At 41.3% G+C, this 22,572-nt stretch overlaps 1 protein-coding gene across 3 annotated transcripts in view; it reads right to left on the reverse strand.

Moving 5' to 3' along the window:
• epc1a (enhancer of polycomb homolog 1 (Drosophila) a) overlaps positions 1-8,711 on the reverse strand; it is a 35,308-nt gene extending 26,597 nt beyond the window's left edge. The window contains exons 1-2 of one of the 3 annotated variants that reach the window (XM_042066959.1): positions 8,398-8,711; positions 2,966-3,056 (exon numbers count right to left, since the gene is read on the reverse strand). Coding sequence is in view for 1 of the 3 variants with exons in the window: in XM_042066958.1 (XP_041922892.1) it covers positions 1,012-1,164 (153 nt within the window). In the remaining 2 variants the exon portion in view is untranslated. Of the gene's footprint in view, positions 1-1,011; positions 1,492-2,965; positions 3,057-8,397 lie in introns of those variants that run through there. The other 2 variants (XM_042066960.1, XM_042066958.1) reach the window with 2 other exon arrangements.
• Positions 8,712-22,572: the final 13,861 nt, after the last annotated feature.

The following is a 22,572-nucleotide window of genomic DNA, read 5'->3' on the forward strand; positions in this document are numbered from 1 at the left end:
TCAGGAAATACTATGTTCTAATGACACGTGCGCCCAGACCGGGGGCTTTCAACACAGTCTTGTAACTGGGCGCCCGCCTACACATTGACGAGACATTCAATCATGAAGCTTGGTCAAAAACAGAGGTAACAAAAAAAAAATCTCCCGATGGCTCATTGAGAATACTCAACGGAGGTATTTGTGCATGATTATGTAAACGTTAACATTGCATCTGCATCAGGAGACTCCCTGGCAAGCTCGACTTCAGGAATATTCATGTAGCGTAACGTTAACGCCAGTGCAATGCAACATGCATGTAGAAGCATGTTCTAGCCTACTGTGCTCACCAACAGAGATAACAGGACATTGACACCACATATACTAACGTATGCCATCAAATGTTAGCGCTAGGGTTATCGTTACCGGCGAAACATTAACAACTGGAAGATGCCTGCCCATGTAACGTTACGGTTAACCATTAAGAGTCTCTGAAGATTTAAGCTGATAGGATTGCAACAAGTCAAACACGTCGCTTGCAGGGAAATTTTACTGGAATGTCACTTTGTTGTAGCAGGGAAAAGACAAACAGGCGTTTGTATGCAAGGACCTAGTACCAACATAATTCGTGTGCACATATCGTGATGGCCATCACAGACCCAGCTTCGCCCTCTGCTGTCGAATCTCAATACCTGCAGCGTTAACAGGCCCATCCCAAGCACAGAGAAAGTCAACAAAATGGCGGATTGAGGCAAAGTCACGTGACTCCTTTGTGCATTGCAAACCAATTATTGACAAAACAACCCGACACAACCTAACTCTTGCACTCAAAATAGAACAAATATAACCTTATACATGAAATATTTGCACAATTTTCGACGGAGCACGAATATTACTTCACATACTACCGTGTTCAAGAAAAACAGAAATGGCGGCCATTTTGTGCAAGCTTGCGCAGGCAAGATAGGGGCGCCCGCCTTACGAAGAAAACATGGCGAAATTACAAAATGCCATATCTGAAACCATAAAACATACCGATTCCTCCTCCTTTTCCATCCCCGTCGGCATCTGCGGTACCGCTCGGTTAATTGAGGCATATTCGTGCAGGTCTGGCAAGTCCTCGCAGCGGAAGACGGGTAGTGGCTTGGTAGCGTCCAGCGCCCGTGCCCGAAACGACAATTTACTCATTTTTTATAATGAAAGGTGCAGCATATATCTATCCGATCCCCTACGAATCACAACTGTACAAATGTTAGTTCTCATTGATGGAACTGTGGCGTTCTCCAGGAGTCAACCGTTCGATTGGTTACAAAATATGGGTATGGCGAGAAGAACGGAGCCGGGAAGGCCCGGATCTTGGTCGCTCTCTCTCGGTCTCTTTTTTTCCGTAGCTCCGCTCCCTCTCCCTGGTTCAATACGCCATGGCCAACATGGCGGACATTAAAAACTCTTTAACTCTGCGTTCGCTTCTAGCGGCCCAACCCCCGATCACACACCAGCCATTCCCACAAGGTTTAGCACGCGTGCGCGTCCGAGCCGCCCGCAGGGAAGGAGGCGGGGGTAACGGAGTACGCTTCTTCTTGCGTCTCTTTCCCACCCACGATGACACCAAAGGCACTCCGCGTCAGCCGCAAACCAAACGCCTTGCATCCATGATTTTCTCCATCGCTCTTGCTAGTCAATCCATCAAGAGCTGACGCATTTATAATTAATTTCATGCCACTGCTAGTACAACTGACAAGGATCGGCCAGCAGTTTGGACAAAACGATTTTCAAATGAATTTCTCCAGCCATAGAAGTCGTGACCATCTCAGCCTACGCGGTCTGAAATAACGTTAATGCTTTAAATAACAGTTATCACGAAACGTATGGTTTTAACCAGATTTGCAGACTGCAAAATAGCAGTGACATGCATATTTAACTATACTGATACACATTGTCACTGAGCAGGCATTTTCACATTAAAGATCACCTTTATTTCAAAACTCGTCCACTACAATATCGAAGGCCACAACATAATCATTCTCCCAAGGAGCAGTGACAGGATATGTTGACACACATCGCCCTCCTGTGGCTGTCGAGTGCAACATGAATCCTGTCTACATTTGCAAAATTGTGGCACATTACCAACCAGATTACACACAGCATTTAAAATTAGTGACCAGTGTTGGCAAAGTGATGGCAGTGGAAAAGGGCCTACAATCTAAGAGCACAGGAGAGGAGAGATGTCTGGATGTAGCGATTAGCCCTTTTAATGTCACCACAGAGGCAGTCCGCCACTGATAAAACTAGCATGCCCATAACTGAAGTAATATAATCACTTTAAGACACATAACCAATTTACCACCACACATACAACTCATTTTCCCATTACAGAGCCCAGATGCATGGGCACATAGTGCAACTGATGCATTTGGGCACATTTTTGCCTGACTGGACAGTGCTTTCAAATGAAGGGAATTCACAATTCTAATAAGATACTACATAGTGGATGATGTGAATGTCTACCAGCCACTCGGACAAATGGTTAAATTCACCAGCCACTCGATAGTAAAATTGTAATTGGCGTCACTTTCATATTTTACCAGCAGTATGTTGCTGGCTGGTTCTAAATTCCGTCTATGTGTAGACCACTGAATTAAAATGGCAGACTGCACCTTTAACCCCCTCAACATCATAGATATACCAGGCTATGCTAGTCTACGATCAGTTTTTGTGTACCTTTAACCCACTCACAACACAGCAGAGATAGCCTACCAGGCTATCCTAGGTCAATTTCAGTCTCTGTGTAGGCTACAGAATCAAAATCATATGCTGTACCCTTCATCCTGAATATGAATGCATTGCATTGATAGAATCCTTTTACAGATGTCACTCTCTGAACTCTAAACAATTCGGGGGCCCATTCATGGGAATTCAAATTCTACATCTCGGTTTGTAACATCACTGATATCGCTAATGGAGCTCTCCAGAACACCACTGTACTTACCGCTCACATGTATAAAATCCATTGTCATAGTCTTCACACACAGACACATTTAGGGTGAATCATCCACCAGGAAAATCACTTTCCCTAAGGCCTGTAGGGATAAAGAGAAGGACCATGAGCGCAATCGTGTAGGGTGTAGGGTTGTGTGTGCGCTAGCAACTAAAACCATCCTTACACCAGAAGACTTTGGCAATATTTGGAAAAAGATTCTTGAAAGATAGTCTTTTGAGTAAAGCTTAAATGGAGGGCATTTAGTTAAAAGACTCCAATCTTTCCCAAATGTAGTCAAAGTCTTCTGAATATGGGTAGCATTAAACATAATGAGAACACATAGGGCCTAGGCTTCCACATGACCCTCTGCTAGGGCTGCACCAAAATCAGTGTTTCCCATACATTTACTTATTTGTGGCGGCCCACCACAATATCAACATTGACCATCACACAATGATATTCCAGGTTGTACTAAATTGTGCTTAAATCTGGTTAGCATCATAACCACGCTGTGCTAATTTGTTAAAAACTGTTGCATTCAAGTCAATTCTGCAAACCAACCACCACAAATGGAATTCAATTCTCTGGGAAACACTGAAAATCATATTTCTAACTAAACAACTGGCTAATCGCAAAGGCTGAAATAAATCATACGACTTGCAACTCTGTCCCAATAGTTAAACTGGTCACATCTATGATATTTATATTGATTGAATGGGCATTATTGTTTATTATTGCTATTTTCCTTGATTTTCATTGTTTATTTCATTAGGCTATTGATTGAATTGACATTGTTGTTTATTATTGCTATTCTCCTTAACGTAGTCTGACCAACATTGTAAATTGTTCCCTGTTAAATTTAAGTATTTTATTGTTTTGTATATCTATGATATTTATATTCATGTCATTGTCATCCTCCTTGTGACAGGCAATGAAGCTCACCTTACAGGACTCATGTAGTAAGAATGTTCACCACATAAAGGCAGTGAGTGGTACTGGCTCTTTGCAGTTTTCCCTCAAATGTACAAATTAACAACAAAAAAGAAGTTAAATGAAAAGAAGAATGCCCACCAGACTAACTCATATGTACATGCTTGTTACTCTATTGAGACAATGGAACTGACTAATGTTTGGCTATCTAGTCCAAGGGATCACACCTTGAAATTTCAGCTCAAATCCATTTTGCCATTTTGTTTCTTTGAAAAGGCAATATTTTCCAATTAGGCATGGATTTGAATTTTATCTCCCATTTAAAAACACTATGAATTCAAGAAGCGTACAAGTATCATCTTGATTGAAAAAAGATTTAGTAGATATTTAGTTTAAAGAGAAGGACCATGAGTTTAGCTTTTTTAGTTAGCCGAAACAGGCTGCAACCAACAATAATTTTCCTAGTCGATTAATCTGTTGATTATTTTACGATACAATACGCATTGTAATACATGTTAATTCTGAATAATGACCATGTTCAAAACAGATTTCACTCCAACAGCTATTTTTCATAATTCTATATAGTGAAAGCAAAGCCTTAAGGATTGCACTACTTAAAACTTCATTTCAGGCCCACCGAGATATTTAAAGCAAAAATATATTTTAATTAATAACTTTCAAATCTAACAATGAACTTTTAAACCTTTCGGTATTGATACAAAAGTACACAACATAGACCTACACATTGATATTTTCAGCACAGTTGAACTATGAAATACAAGGCAATCCAAACAAGTCAGCTGTAATGAAATTAAGCATGCAAAAATGTGTTTGGACAACCTGCCAAAATGAAATGAAACTCTGAAAAATTCTACAATAAATTAGAGAAGAGACAAACTGTCTTCTGTTCAATTTCAATGAGAACTGGCTTCTTACAAGTTAAAATGGGTGTGGCCACTGGCCAATGACATGAAGAATAGGCCTACAATGTTTTATGCAAACCAATATGATAAGTGATCTATAAAAGGGAGTGATGCCAGAAAGAAAGTAACCCACACCTTTAACATAGCAATCTTTAGTTACACTGTCAGTTACAGTAGCAACCTTAGGTAGCTCCTCCTAGAAACAGGCTTGTGCAACAACTTTAGTGAGCACATCAAGTTAAGCTGTTTGGAAAAACATCCAGGATGATTCATTAAAAGGTGCTTTAAGTGATGTTGGGTAACGTTACTTCATATAAAATCATCCTCTATATGTTGATAGTAGCCTCTTTTTTCTAGGGTACTAGCGTGTAGAGTACGGTACTAGTGTGTAGAGTACTAGTATGTAGAGTAAGGTACTAGTATGTAGAGTAGAGTACTAGTGTGTAGAGTAGGGTACTAGTATAAGTAGGGTACATGAGAATTGTGCTGGCCCCATTACTGGCCTAGAAAAGTCACATTTATACAAAACTGTTATTTTATTACATTGTAATGAACTCCCTCTATTTTGGTGGCCTCAAATGCTTAGTTTCAACCGGTTAGAATCACAGGTGCGCTGAGCCGACTCATGATGTGACTGGTGAAAAAAACAACTCTGGCCCAAATGGGCCAATGACCAAAATGTTGCCGTGTTCCTATAAAAAGATGCAGTAGGGTCCAAGACGAAAAGTCCTTTTTGGTTTACTGCACGTACATAGCTACTATTTGGAGCAACTTGTGTAAAAGGAGTTGAAGACTGGGTGATTTATGGATTTTTGAAACATGCCTGGACTTTTGAGATCGGATGTGTCTGTATTGTTACAAGCCAACACATATAAAGATAACACTGACTAGACTAGTTCTACCTTTAGGATCGCACAAGAGAAAAAATATGCCTCTCTCCTTTCTAAATACAGCTCCATCATGTAGAAATGTCCAGATTCTTACAACATTGTCCAGGAAAGACCAGCGAGATAGAATCCATGGTAAAGTCTATTTTTGTGACAAGAATATCAAAGCCAATAGTGTGTAAGCATTCCTCTCGCTTTAGAGGCGTAATAATGGGTGATTTGAGAGTGTGTAAAAGGGGTGTTCTTAGGCCCATATTTTTTTCCGTACATAGTGTTCATGAGCTGGGACCACAGTGACAGGCATATGCTTACATGAGGTTGACTGAGCTTTTTAATGAAAAAGCTGTGTCATTGATGCATGAAACAGCATAGCATTAGCTGTGCATATTAGGCCCTATTCAATTAATTTAGGCCATCATTTCATGAGCCTGTATACAAATGCACTGGGTTCCTCAAATGTCATGGCACATCCCACTTTGCCTCGGCACACTGCTTGAGAATGACTGCTCTAAGAGATTCTGCCCAGGACAGTTGTTTCTAATCTATGGTCTCTTCTTCCTGTTCACCTAGGGAAGAGAATGATTCATGAACTGTTTCAGAGAATGTTAATCGGTACCGTCACCAGCAGAGGGCTCTCAGGGATGCCATCCTGTCCTCAATAATGGAGCTACTTACTAGTAGTGGTGGACAAAGTAGCAGCCACACAAGTTAAGGACAGTTGTACTATAAAATACATGTATAAATATGAGTTGACATGGATGGACATTCAGAGGCCTTGATTCAGTATGAAATGTTATCCAGTGTCTGTAAGCAGAGAGAAGGGTATAGCCTACAATGTTGGTGTTTGTGCTCCCTGGTAATCTTACCCTGGTGGCTGAACATCAGGAACAGGATATAAACAATTTCAAATATGATTTACATGAGACTACGTGCAGCCTACGTAAGAGTAATTATAGGAATTAAGGAGTAATTATAACCAAATTGCCTGACAAGTGACCCGACACCGTTGTTTTCTCTTCCCTCTACAACAAAACAGCATAATTGAGCGTGGGGAAATGTCCCCTCCTCACCCTGGCCAGGGGCGGAAGGACTGTGCTCCAGCCTTTCCTACCCGTGGTGAAACTGGGTCATATTTGGGGAATGCGGGAGTCTTGAGCTGGAGATCGGAAGAGCCGTTTTCAGTGTCACAGGAGGATTGTGTAATTCAGGGCGCGTGTGGGGGGAGGGGGCAAAACTACTCACCAGTCAGCAACTAGGGGGCACTTCACAATTTAACACAAACGTTTGATGATTTAGTCTTGCCCCGTCATAAAGCTTAGCGTAGCAAAAGTTACGGTTGGGACATTGGGAACAGTGAAAAATCACGTTTGCTGATTGCCGGAGGCAGCGGCGGAGAGCCCTGCCTTTTCTCAAATGGTTACTGTATCAGCTGCAATTAGATGAGACGAAGGCGGTGTGGAAGACACAACCACGCCACAAAAACACCCACCAGCAGTAACAGTAAAATCACGCCACAGACCTCGGCAGAACAACTGGTGACGCCACTTCGGAGGCTGTTAAAAGGCATGTCAACACATGTAACAAAGAAAATTATATACCGGGGTAAGTTCAGGGTAGATGTAGGAGATGGTGTCACAGCGCCACCGTAGACTAGCCATTTCTATTAGCACCTATTCTAGATTCTAGCCCCCCCCCCATGCGCAACAGAGCGAACCACCGGTGAGACCGAATTTAACATTACAGCGTGAAAAGACGGCGTCGTCAGCCCTACGAGTTGCCATCTGTAACGACCATTAACGTTAGCGTCCGGTAGGGAACGTAAAGAGGAAGTCAGCCGCGAAGTTTAAGGCGAGCATCCTTGAGAAAAAAAACGAACAGACGAGTCTCAACATTTCATTATCATACGCAATAAAATCTTTAATTTTATTCATCGATATCTCAACAATATCTTATCGATCGTTAGCCAACTAGTAAAATGAGAAGTTACATACAAAGAGGTTCCTTGAAAGCTAAGCATATTGTTAATTTGTATCGGTTGTCTAACGTTACATTGACCCTTAACGTTACGTGGTAAATTAGATTAAAGAATGTTAACATTAGAAGCTAAATCGACTATGATTACAAATTGAGGACTAACATTAACTAACAATCGACGCTAGAGGTGCAATGTTGGCCATCTTCCTTGAAAGAAACGAATGGAAAAAACTGATACGTGTTCGAAAATTACTTCGACAAAAAGTGCAACGTACACATTTTGCGCTGCAGGCATTTCGGTGGCTAGATGAAACCCCCCTTTTAGCAGGGAAAAGTATCTGCTCAGTCAACCAAGACAGCTTATGGTAGCATTATAAAGTTTAATTTCAACACATCTATACATTTAAAACGATGAATTCATGAAATTATGCTAGTCGACAGTAGTTCAGAGTGCTAGAATGAAGGGTCGATCATTTTCTCCATTTCCCTGTATTTTCAGTCACAATATTTGCGAGGAAATCGAAGGTTAAAGCGACACCCTGGGCGGAATTCGCATTGAAGAATGTCTGACGAGCTAGCTAACTGGCTAACGTCATACATTTCAGACAGCTACTGTTACTAACGGAAAGAAGACTAGAAAAGAAAAGAATAGCATCACATCCACTTATCACAAGACACGAGGAAGACTTTCAAGTGTATAAACATGGACAAATAAAAAATAACTTACCGTGTACCCCTCTAGGGTGAAAGATGGCAATTTCGCTCAACATGATGAGCAAGTGAGCCATCCCTCGGGCAGACAGCATAGTTGGGTACTAGCTAGCCAATGTAGAGCTGTAAGCTAGTTAGCTACAGAAAACAGACACCATGTATCGTTGACCAAATCACTTTGGACAACTTCTACAATGTCACTGGCGTCGCTTGGTCTAATGCTTCTGTTGTATCCGTTTAGGCAGGTAAAATCCATCGACTGACCATTCAAGAGACTACTGTGGAAGGTGGAAGCCAGCTTTTAACCAAACGAAGGCGACTCTATGGTTTGGGGTTAACAACTTTGCATTGGTAGATCGGAGCTCTGCGATTGGACGACGCATGGCACCAATCACCTGTGGAGAGCGCCGGGCCGTGCTGCAAGCAGAAAGTTCGATGTTGTGCACTGTGTGTGTGCAGAGTGCAGACCTACCGCGGCTCAGCGGCGGTCATCGAGAACGAGAGCAAGGAGAAAAGAACGGAACCAGGGATTTATAATAAGATGATGTAACGCTACATGGTATACGGATATGATACGTGACCTGTATAAATAGCCACAAACCTCGTGATTTTCCATCGGTTTTCTTAAAAGAGAGAATAATGTGCAAGCCTATTATTGCGCTGAGGCTTCACAAGTCAGGTGATGATGATTTGGCCTGTGTGTGTTTGCGTGTGTGTGCCAGTGTCTGGTCCAGTGGCAACAGATAAGTATGACTCATGGACACAGCCTACACACAACCGCCATGAGATCATGTTGCTGTGATTGGTGTGACTGCCACTGTCGATTTGTAGCCTATGAATGGCAGAGTGCAACAAACATCTCTATCATCTTATCTCATCTTATCTCAGTCATCTTATAGTATTCATTTATACTTATAGCAATGATAGATGGTGGTTTGGTTCCTCATGCTGTTACATAGGCTAGCACCCTCACAGCTCAAAAAGCAACGCCCCTGCATTGATCCCTGAATGGCTTTGCATTTTCAAATTACATTTAGATCATGTAGATCAAGGCATAGGCTATGTTCATATACCCATTTTATAGGGTATCAGTTGGATGAAATGTTATTCCGATAGGATATCTTACGCCTCTCCTCACATGAAGAAGATAACGACCCCCCTCCCACACACACACACACCTATTTTTTTTTTTTTTAATTATTAACCTATTATTTTCACCCTGCTGTAAAATACAATACAAATACAACAACACCTGTCCTCCTCAGGAGGGCTTACACACTCAAATGTGTGAGTAGCATTCGATTGTGGATGTCTGAGGTGTGGCCATCGGAGAAAACAACAACAGCCTTATGTAATCCCTCTTCAATAAGACTCTGGGTCAGTCACTGCCTCTGTTACACCCCCCCCCCCCCCCCCCCCCCCCACACACACCAGTGCAGTGTTTCTACAGGATCAAAACATGTGATGTTTGCTGCTCTATCAGATGCAGTTGACAGAGTGAGAGCAGGAGAGAGCGATAGAGAAGCTACAGTTTTTTCTTTCTCGAGCACCTCCCCCATTTGCTCAGAATAAGATTTTCAGCTGTTAATGACAGACAAATGGAGATATGGACAGAGAGAGAGAGAGAGGGAGAGAGATAGGGAATGGATGCATTGTTATCAGTCTCTTGACTGCAAACCACAGATCTACATGTGCACCAAGTGTTAACATACACGCACACACACACATGCACACACACACACACACTCACACACACACCAATTCCATATGAGGTGGGAGAGATGCGTATGAGTGTCTGCTGATGCGTGTTCACAGCACAGTCTTGCTCCCCGGAGCTGGTGAGGGCGCCTGGGTGCAGTACAGACCCAGCTCTGACAGGGGAGATCCATGTCAGGGTTAGGCTTTGCTCAGCTCCAGCCACTACACGGGCAGGAATTTGCTGGCAGCTCCCCCGCTCCAGAAATAGCACTAGTGTCCACCCCCCCTTTCCGCTGGCACATGGTACAGTCTGCTATTGTTTAGGTTTAGAGCGCAGGAGAGGTTTGGAATGTTTGTGGTGCCAGAGGAGAATGACTGCTGCATTGTTACAGCAGAGTTCTCTCTCTCTCTCTCTCTCTCTCTCTCTCTCTCTCTCTCTCTCTGCTCTCTCTGTCTTTCTCTCTTTCACAAGCGTGCTCACACACATGCAGACACCCTCTATTTCTCCTATTACAAACTGTCTCTTTACATAATACAGCTTTCAATACTCTATCTCTTTATGCATGATTTTATAATATCTAAATTGATACATGACACTGCAGTGTTAAAAGGCTTACAGTAGGCTATAAGATCATTGTAACTTAGTCATGTGATCACAATGCAATCTGTCTCTTTGGCACCGCATTATGGCCAAAAAGGGAATTGCATGACTTTACCATGGCAAATACCAGTGGAGGGCAGTGTTAACACTATATAGATAGATAGATAGATAGATAGATACATTATTAATCCCCAATGTCATCTTATAAAAGGCATTTTTGTAAGTGGTGTTGAATTGGTTTTCAACCATACATTCGGTCACATAATACACACACATACTTTTTTAGATTAGATTAGATTAATTAAACTTTATTGTCATTGTGTAGAGTACAAGTACAGAGACATGCCGTTTGCGTCTAACTAGAAGTGCAAACAGGGGGTGTACACAATATATACACAGTATATCGGCCTTTATAGCTGAAGGTTAACACTACTGCATAGAAAATACACATATAGTGCATTGTGGGACAGCTATGGGCTCCAACTCGGCAGGAGTTTCATGTGTGTACGGGGATGGGGTCAGGGGTATCGACGGGTCAGCGGGTAGCTGAGCAGGTCATTGGTCTGGGATGTAAAGGTCATCTTTCTTGATGATGACGCTGTCCCACTTGGTCAACTTTTTGCCACCAATTCAAAGAGAGTATATGTTACTGACTCACACACACACTCTCACGCACGCACGCACACACACACACACACACACACACACACACACACACACACACACACATACACACACACACACACAAACACACACACATACACACACACACACACACACACAAACACACACACACATACACGCTTATGTGCACTATTCTCTCTCTGTCTTAGTCCTATAAGCACTCGTGCACTTACCATGCACTTCCTATCTTCCTGTGTTCTACTTCCTTCTACCTCCTTTTCACTATCTTTAACTACTCTTTAAAGGAGAACTTGGCAACTATTTCAACGTAATAAACCCGTTTAGAAATCATTTGGATGGTTAAATGACCTGCTCCGGTGAAAATGGTGACTTTCACCGCTGCGCCTAGCGTCCCCAGGCGGAAAACCAACCTTGCAACATTGAGACTACCGTCCCGGAAAGAGAAGTGAGAAACAATAAACTCGTTTTAAATCGTGTTTCTTACCTTGTAACATCCACATAGTTATGCCAAACATATGCTAGCTGTTCGCTAGCTTGTAAACAAATCCATGTGCTTTATCGTTACCTTTTCCCACAGTTTAAAATAGCATAATGCACAATTTCTCCAGCAGAGGGGGAAATCCTGCCAAGTTTCCCTTTAACTAGTATCTATAGATGCACTCCAGCAGTTTATTAAACCCCAAATCTCTTCTCTTTTCTCAAAAGTATACATTCCTGAAAAAAATTCCCTTGTGGCCTTAAAACTTTCTCTCTCTGTTCACCTGTCACTGACTGCTGCAGCTGACACATCATCCCCTTGGAATTATGAGGTTCTATTTGGCTTCTGAATAGTTCTGAGATATTGAGCTTCAAACTTTTAGAATTCCATAGAGTTATATATTGATAAGTGGAACAAGCCTCTTTAGATATTATGTCCAAAAATGCATATAACTTCAAGAAATACCTCACCTTATGAAGTTGTCACAGAATAAGAATATGTCAATAACTCAGTTTTGACAGAAAATGTCAGATAGAACCTTATATTTATAAGGAGAAGACCTGAGTTAGCTTGTTTGAGTCTTGTTTGAGTTGTCCCAGCCCAAGATACTCGGATCGGTTCTGTAACCTTATGATGCACTAATGGACAGATGCCAATTGGCCCACCTGGGCTGCGATTGGTCGAAACATAGATCCAAAGCAGAAATCTTCAATGACATTGACTGCTTGTTTTGCTTATAAAATATAGCAGACATCTTACGGACATGTTAAGGTTAAAAATGTGATTTTCACCAGAGGGCATCATTAAACTTCTACCACTGGTGATCATGTGTTGCTTGTAAAGTAGTGTTTATATTTACTAATGGACTCCTTTGCAATGTTGCTTCAATGTTAATCTTCATTTTGTAAGTCGCTTAGAAGCGTCTGCTAAATGAATAAAAACATCTGCTACGTAATGTAATGTAATCTCTCTCTCTCGCTGTCTCTCTCTCTCTCTCGCTCTAATCAAATGATGCTTTATCAAATCAAATGATGCTTTATTGGAATGTATAATAAAGTGATTGGTGCTGGTGACATTGACTTTACATAAAGAATTGATTTGATGAAAAGAAAAGAATGGACAATAATCATAGCTTCCGTAACATAACACAAATAAAACAAAGATTGCAGTACAAAACAAATATCAGTTAGATAAATTGTCATAGAACTATTCAAATGTACACACTAGGACCTGATATATCATACACAAGTTACAATAGGGCTCTTGTTTTAGTGCAGGTCATAATCTGGACATGAGCAATTTGTGTCCTAGTCTATAGCATACATGTTTTCAGTTGGAGAAATATGTTTTCAAAATAATCTATTAGTTTTTTAAATTCAGCAAATATCTTTGTATATATCTTTGTTGCGTCCCTCCACTGCCTTTGTGCTGTTTCCTTTGTTGTGGCTTCTGTTACCTTTTTCTAATTGTGTACAGGTGAGACCTGTTGCGAGTATGGCGGAGCCGGCCCCTTAAAAGCACACCAGCTCTTGACTTCAGAGGAGACTTTACCAGTTCTACCACGCCTGTTGGTGGTCTTCCTGTGTTTGCCTATTCTGTTGTAGTTTATCTCCCATATGTTATTTACATTGTTACCTTGTTATTTAATAAACCCCTAGACAAACGAGCCTAAGTGACTTTCGATCATTTTATGTTGTGGCCGGGGCGCCTGGTCATAACATTTGGGCCCTCGTCTTTTTGGGCCTCGTAGTTTTTGAATCTGGTAGGTATTTTTAGTGTGATTTTTGGGCGAGTACCTTAATTTTTGTTGGGTAGAGGAGCGTGCACCTCAACAAGTAAGCCGCTGGGCAGACACTGAGTCTGCCACTTTATTGTTTTAATTTAATTATTTTTGGTGGTATTAGTCGGTACGTTTCGGAGGTTGTGGTAGGCTGCGTAATCGGTCTGCTATGTCCTCACAAGCTTGACGTTCAAAGTACACCAGGTAGGGGATCCACTGAAGACTAGTGAGGCTAAGTTTAGTTTTTTTTGGATAGGTAAGTAGGGGTTAGGGTGTAGCAGTGAATCTCTCCCAGTCGTTTTACGATTTTGTAGTGCACTGCATATAGTAGTGTTTAAACTGGGTGAGGTTGGACTTGGCCCATTGGTCATTTTATGTTGTGGCCAGGGCGCCTGGTCATAACAATCTTATATAATTGTAGAGGCAGGTACACACACACACATATATACATGCACACAGGGTTTGGTAGTAACGGATTACATGTAATCTGGATTACGTAATCAGATTACAAAAATCAAGTAACTATAATCAGCCCCGATTACAATAAAAAAAGTGTGTAATCAGATTACAGTTACATTGTTGGGGATTACACGATTACATTTTATCATGCAAACAATGCAACTTTTTTATGATAGCCTAGCTATCTTTTAATTTGACAAGCAGTTCATTCACGTGATGAAAGTTGCACGTGAGCACATGAAAGTTTCACGTCAGCACATGAAACAGAACTTTTTTTTGCTCATGTCCCCTTAGGGGCTCCGTACATTCGGACGTTCACTTTTTAGACTTTTTTAAGATATAGTTAAGAACAAAATTATTCATGCCCCTGGCAAATATTGATTTTCTCTTGACCAATATGTTTGTTCTTACTTAAAATGACACTTGCACATGCCAAATGGTTGCAAGACAATGTGGTAAAAACTTTTTTTACATTTTTATGAAAAATAGTGTTCAAAATTATTCATACCCTTTTTAAACAATCACTGGAAACATCTTTATTTACCACCACAGCTCTCAAAATGGTTCATATAATACCCACCAAGCCTCTTCATGTCTCCACAATTGAGAGTAGACTGCACTTTTTTAGCAGCATTCTGGGTTTTGAGGCAGGAACAATTATTTGCCATCACTTTGGCCTTGTGCTCACTTTTTTGACGGATTGAGGTTAGCTCTAAAATGTTGATATTCGGCCTTTGGGCTTGCCGGTTCGACTTCACTAATTCACGGATTGGGATAAATGCAGAGACCAAATGTCCCTCACAGGATTAAAAGATATACTTACTTACTAATTTACATACTATTGGGGCAGGTCTCTCGGCACACTGCCTGATCTTTTCCTCCTAATCTTAATGTAGCCTCTTGTTTTAGTGTTACTGTTTACTTTAAGTCACCAGGTCCCCCTGGTTGAAAAACATCCCAAAAAATACTTTTCTCACCCCCACAATTGAAATGGACATGGTGTCATTTGGGTTTAATGCTTCCTTTTGTTATGTCAATCTCAGGCCATGTTCCTGGGTAAAAAAAATCCAGCGAAAGCTAAATTCTTTGTCCAGGTGTGCCCATATAAAGGTTAAATTGAGTTGTGCATGTTTGGAGAAGAGTGGAGAAAAATAAAATGAGAATTCTTTTATAAATTCTGTGGTGGTGTCTTTTACTTAATGGGCATATTTATTGAAGTAATCTAAAAGTAATCCTAAAGTAATCAGATTATGTTACATGTTTTTGGTAATCCAACTGATTACGTTACTGATTACAAAAATTGCCATGTAATTTGTAGTCAGTAATGGATTACATTTCAAAGTAATCAGGTAGGGGATCCACTGAAGACTAGTGAGGCTAAGTTTAGTTTTTTTTGGATAGGTAAGTAATGTATTACAGTAATGGATTACATTTCAAAGTAATCAGGTAGGGGATCCCTGACCCAACCCTGTATGCACATAATACACACACACACACTGTTACGAACCCCTTCTTTGTTTTGATGTGGTATTTGGCGCACCCTGCTGGCTGTGAGGTGTAGATGTGTTGGGCTATCTTTTTTCTGTGCCCTTTGTTGTGTCTGTCTCTGCCCTCAACTTTGTACCTGGAACTGTTACACCTGGCCTTGCTGCTATAGGCTCATCCAAAGCCCTTATTATAGGCAAGTCCCCCTACTTGGCAGCCATCTTGGTAACGCACTTTGGCCAGTTATCGGGCAGCTATTTTCCTATTCAAGTGAATGAGGGGTGGGGGGGGGGGGGGGGGGACATACAGGAAGTGGCGGGATATGTCTGGACTACTGCCATATTGGCATTATGAACTAACCCCACTTTATTAGAAAGTCTCTGGTTCCTCCCTCTCCCGGGCTGCTGTGTCTCAAACCACATACTTCCTTCAGTACACTGCTAGTGTGCACTGACCGCTTACTGAGTGCCAACTTTTGGTTATGTTGGTTATGGTTATGTTGGTCCTAACGATGGTTTGTATTGTCCCAATATCTGCACGTTTGAGGCACAGCCCTGGTCTGAGAGCATTCCCAGGCATTTTCCTTTTTTGGATGCCACGCTGCATCTCTGCTTGTGCTGGGCTTCAGCTTTTGAGCATTTTTTAACTTTTGACCATTTTGGAACCTGTTTTAAGAACTCTGAGAACAATAGTGAAAATAAAAAAAACCCTTTTAGAGACATACTCCTGTTCTCCAATTTATGTCACATGCTTTGCTTTTACAATCGTAACACACACACACACACAGAGCGAGAAAGAGATGTACACAGAACAATACAGAGACTCTGATGAAGATGTGACTACATCGAAACGTTAGTCGTATGTTTTACACTTTGTACTAAATAAATTGAAAATTAAGAAGACATCTGAGCTGCACAGAGTAACATAACTTTGAGCTCTAGTTTTGATAGTGACAAGTGTGTGTTTTTTTTAATTATCCATTCCTCAGATCAAATAATTCAAAACTATTTTAAAACCAAATGTATCTATTCTTTTGAGGAATCACAGTGTGTAACTGGTGAACGCTCTTCATCTTGACAACTGTCCCGATCATCTCATTGTGTATAAGCCTTTATGTCACTTACTGTAACTGCTGCCCAGCCAGATCTAGAAATCTCATGAGATTTTCTAAATGTAGGCATCAACTAAAAAAGCTGTGATAATAACAAACTAAATGGTATTGGCAATGGTCTATCTCTGTGTGTGTGTGTGTGTGTGTGTGTGCGCGCGCGTGTGTGTGTGTGTGTTTGTGTGTGTTTGTGTGTGTGTGTTTCCTCTGATAATCAGAGCATGATCAAAGTCTGTATATGGGAATATAGGAAACATTTGCATTTGTTTGTGCATTCCTAATGCAGACAAAGTATATATCTTTAATCAAATCAATGTGTCCTTCTAATCAATGTGTCCTTAATTTAAAGGACATTTTAATTAAGAGCGGTGTGGGCCACAGGGAAGGAAGGATCAACGAAATATTTGAAATCCTCTCTCCCAGGACATGCTTTTATTTGCTATTACTGTTTGCTTTTGTTTATGTGCACATTGAATGACCTCTGTGTATGAAATGCACTATATAAACTTGACTTGACAACATCTCCTTTGTAGAACACCATTTACTTTTTCTGTTTGTGAGGACAAATGCAGTTTTGTAACCAATTATACTGGATGTTCTTAATCTAGCACTTACCTGGCTTACTTACTTACTTGACTGTCCATCTTCTAGAACTGTCACACGATTATATGCGATAGTAGTTGCTTTCTTTTTTATAAGTCGCTTTTGATAAGAGTGCCACCTAAATGACTGAATGCAAATGTAACCACTTAAAATATTAACTTTTCCTGGTTCCAGAAGATTAAAGGAACCATATGTAAGAAATGTATTTCAATTAATCATAAAATGGCCCTGATATGCCACTAGACATTAAGAAATCATGTTCATTTCAAATACTTATATCACTGACAACAGTAGTCCGGCCAGGATATTGCCATTTAAAAAGTGAAGTTGCAGCCCTCAACTGATGTTGATGTTGTGTTTTGTCATGTCATGTTGTGTTTTGGCCTGATGCGCCACCCTCTACCTATCTACTAATCACAAAGTCAGTAGTGTTTTGGCATCCGGGTTGGCAACCTCGAGTCAAGGGGGAGGGGGAGGGGATACACCACTCTACAGTAATTTGAAAGTGATTGCAGTACCAGTTTTGGCCACAATCTTACATATGGTTCCTTTAACAAATACACTTTGATCTTCACTCATGAATGATAAGAGTGTGTTGTCCAGTGTAATTGACTCACTCACTCCCTCCCTCTCCACCTCATGCTGGTGTGTGGTGAGCACAATAGTGGTGGTTAGTGTGGTTCCTCCTCCACTGTGAAGCGCTTTGAGTGTCGAGAAAAGCGCTTTATAAATGTAACGTGTTGCTGTGGTAGTTTTTTTTTTTTCATTTTTTTTTCTCCAAAAAAACATTTTTAACATTTTTAAGATATTGGTTACCTTTAGCAGAGCTCCCAAAATGTTAACATTATGCACTGCCAAAACATCCTTTCACTGAATTCATTTTGGTCTCAAGCTGTTTTATTGAATGTAAATTGGGGGAGAGATGCAGAGTCCCTTACCTCAACAAGGGCCTGTGTGACTCTGTTCAATTTTCAACAATCAACAATCGTACCCCATTGTGTTGAATAAAATGTGGAGTATTCTTTTAATCCTCTTTCAAGTGCATGTATTCCAATGACAGCAGGTCATCCTAGTCCAGACCAACACCCACTGTGTCACTGGTTGTTGAAGCAAAACATTACAATGTGGAGTACTAAACGGCATGGCCACTGCTGTTCTTTCAAGAGAGTCTGGAATACACTGTTTATCTGTGTGCTTCTGTTTGCACAGTCAAGGTTAGTTCACCATCTGGCAGGCCGACTAAGAGAGAAAATCAAGTGAACTCGTTTTCATACCGGAATGGTAGTCATTTCTCTAATGCTTTCTAATGTGCTCGGTCATTGAAACAGGAATATGTTTGGTTTTATGTTGTTATATACTTAATGTATGGTTTTGGTTTGGTTGTTATATACTTAATGTATATAGATCTACATACAAATACCATATGGAATGGATGTGTTATCTGTTATGAATGCATATGCGGGTTATCATTAATGTATAAATGTACGTACAAATGTAATTATGGATATGTGATTTGTCTGATAGAAGAGCACACAAACATGCCCTACATAAAAAGCAAACAAGCACACACACAATACTATAAAACCACATTCATACCAGTACCTCCACATTGTGACTGGTAACGAATTGTACTGTGTCTGGGATTAGTCAGCAAGACAACAATGTAATTCTGTGGCGTATTTAGGCGACAAATAAATGTATACATCAGTTTCCTCAGCAACACTCTGAAGGTTCTGACACCTGCGTTACAAAACAGGGCACTAGCACTACAGTACCTGGGCTTTTTTAGTAGAATCCTGAAGCATTATTAACCTCTCTTTGGAAGCAGGGATACTTGCCACTGACTTGCCACACACAAGTATACACACACACACACACACACACACACACACACACACACACACACAAACACACAAACACATGAGATGAGCGTATGCGTGTGCACACAGGGACACACAGACACACAGACACACACACAGACACACACACACACACACACACACAGACACAGACACACACACACACACACACACACACACACACACACAGCTTGTGTACTGCACACACTCTGTTTGTTTGTTCTTTCTCTGGCAACCATTTTGCTGACTAAATGAGAAAGGTCTTGTTCTCAGACGGTGATTTATTTCTTGTGTATGCTCATTTATCTAACGCTCTGTAGCACGCCTATGATTGGACGTGATAAATCTCTATTGGAATTTGAAACGGGGCACCCTTTTTGTCAGGCCGTGTCGCTCTGGGCCCCCTGCAGTTGAGTTGTAGGCTGAAGGCTGGCACAGCAGTCGCCTTCTCTCTGCCTGTGTGTGTGTGTCTGTTTATGGGTGGCAGTGGGACAGGAATGATTTTTATTCCACTAGAGGGCAATGGCTAGCTTCATATTCCACAGGAAAAGAGAGAGAGAGAGAGAGAGAGAGAGAGAGAGAGAGAGAGAGAGAGAGAAAGACAGAGAGAGAGAGAGTCAGAGAGAGAGAGACAGAGAGAGAGAGAGAGAGCGTGGCTGCGGTCGGATAGTCTTTTTTGGAAGGTTTCTATCTGAGTGAAATGACCTGGAAACATTTAGTGGTAAGTGCATGCGATACACTGAAGCATATTTACGAAAGGTGAATGTGACACCCCACAATTCCTTGCGCAAGGCAACAACCGATTAACGTGATGCCCGTCAATGACACCATCCTATGCGGCAGAGTCAGAATCTATTAACACTGTGGTTGTCTTCTCTTAAGTCCTTATCAAGTCATATCCACAGAGCTTTCCATGAGCTCATGGCTTTTCGCCATCACCAAAACAGATGGTCTAGGACAGAATGTTTTGAAGCAGCAGAGAGAGAGAGAGAGAGAGAGAGAGAGAGAGAGAGAGAGAGAGAGAGAGAGAGAGAGAGAGAGTGCAGATGTAGCCCCGTCCTCCCTTGGTCTCATCTTGACTACCTGGGGCCAATACTTCCCCTAGTGGACAGACCATTGAAAGTCTGATGAAACAGAAAACTGATGCCATACACACCATGGCATGGCAGAAACCTGTGCTAAAATTAGCACACACCGCAGCATGGCAGAAACCTGTGCTAAAGTTAGCACACACCGCGGCATGGCAGAAACCTGTGCTAAAGTTAGCACACACCGCGGCATGGCAGAAACCTGTGCTAAAGTTAGCACACACCGCAGCATGGCAGAAACCTGTGCTAAAGTTAGCACACACCGCGGCATGGCAGAAACCTGTGCTTGTTCTAGTTAGACCTAGAAAGAGGAATGACAGGACACCTCTGGAGCGGGGGAAAGTAGGGGAGAGCCGGGACAGTTGAAACACTTTTTAATTAAACGTAATTTACAAAGCGATCGTACCACACTGAAAGCTAATATTTGGTCACTAGTAACCTACATCTGTCCTCTGTCAAATACAGATGCATTTTCAGCTTTGAACAAAGCCGTTCAGGAATTATTACAGCAAATAGTGGGACATGCGTAATGTTTCATTCGTCCCTACTGGTCGGGAAAGTTGAAACAACATAAGGGGACGAATGAAACATACAGTTTAAGCCATATAAACGTCCCACAACTTCAAAATGTTACTACATATCATGAATGGTACTTGCAAAAGGTTTTATTTTAGATAGATTGTTGCAGGGCTATACGTCTTTGTGCATGTCTGTTAACAACTCATTGCCATCATTGTGAAGCGTGTATGAAGCGTTTTTTGAAATATCATGCCCTGTGGATGATTCTGCCATGTTTATAGCTAGAACGGTAAGCTTTCCCATTCATATCATGTGTATATTGTTGAAAATGTCGTTTCACTAGGTTTTTACTTGGGTTAGGCCACTGCACATCCAAATAAGTAGGCTTAACGACCCACCGGCCGGCAGTCTCCATAGGATAACATGGGGAAACTCGACCCCCTACCTGGTGGGCCCAAATGTATTTTCATCTTCCTAAAACTGTTTTTCCATGTCTCACCTCCATAAATGATTGTTTAAACACAGATATTTGTGCATTTAATTAAAATACATGGAGTTACAGCCTGGTCGGGACGATTGAAACACTTGTTTCAATCGTCCCTACAGACATATGTCATTATAGCTTGTTTTGCTTTCCATGTAAACAAGCATGCGATATGAAAGTCTGGGATTGTGGAGAACACTAAATGGTCTACTGAATAAGCATTAAATTGAACCTTTAAATGAAAAACACTCATTGATAATCGAAAAAATGTAACCGCTAATGAAGTTTACTTTTGTACATCAAAACACGTTTATCACCAGTAACTCTGTGACATAGCAGGAAGATATTTGGCTGATTGAAGGAGATTAACATGCTCTATGTTTTGACCAAAGGACGTCTGTCTATCATCATAACACTCGGAGAAAACTGGATTGTTTCATTCGTCCCGTGTTTCAATCGTCCCGGCTCTCCCCTAAGGGAAAAGGAGGACATTCTGTAATGTAATCTGACAACATAACATCTCATTTAAACACGCACACACACACACACACACACACACACTCAAATACACACACACCCTCAAACTTACACACACACACACCCTCAAACATCCACCCACCCACACACACACACACACACACACACACACACACACACACACACACTTCATTTTTCATCATTACTGTGAAAGAACCTTGAATGATTAAATAAATGGAAGACTGAGAAAGAAAAAGGCTGAAATAATTGGCAGAAAAATCTGAGCGAGCAGGAGCTTTGTTAGCAGGTATTTTGTATTTTAATTTGTTTTTCTTTTTTCCCCTTCTTAACAATACAGCTGAGCTGACAGTATTGTGCACATATCTTTCCTCTTTTTGCGAGGGTGTGGATGAATTCTCTCTCTCTCTCTCTCTTTCTCTCTCTCCCTCTTTTCCTTTCCTTCTCTATGTGTGTGTGTGTGTGCGTGTGTGTGTGTGTGTCTGTGTTAGTGTGGATGTGTCTGCTGTCTCTGACTCATTAAGGGCTTTCAGATATAACCTCAGTATATGCGGAGGTTTGTCAAACGGAGGTCCTACCCTTCAGATGATTCAGATATGATGCTAACCTGCGGACCTTATACTGACCTTATACGGACCTATGTGTGAACCACATACACACACATTACAGAATCTCCGTGTGCTTGTCGAGTGAGGGGTGGGGGCTTGTAGAGTTCACAAGAGGCGAGATATGACGCAGAATTTATGTGGCCGCTGTCACAGCTGCTGTTTGTTTACAAAGTGTATGCATTATGTAGGCTAAAGAAGAAAACTCTATTGTGCGTAGGCTAATACTTGAAGTAGTCACGTAAGTGCACACTTGAAACTGACCTACAGTATTTGTATGTGTG

The sequence above is a fragment of the Alosa sapidissima genome, chromosome 17 (assembly GCF_018492685.1).
Source record: "Alosa sapidissima isolate fAloSap1 chromosome 17, fAloSap1.pri, whole genome shotgun sequence".
Classification (NCBI taxonomy): Eukaryota; Metazoa; Chordata; class Actinopteri; order Clupeiformes; family Clupeidae; genus Alosa; species Alosa sapidissima.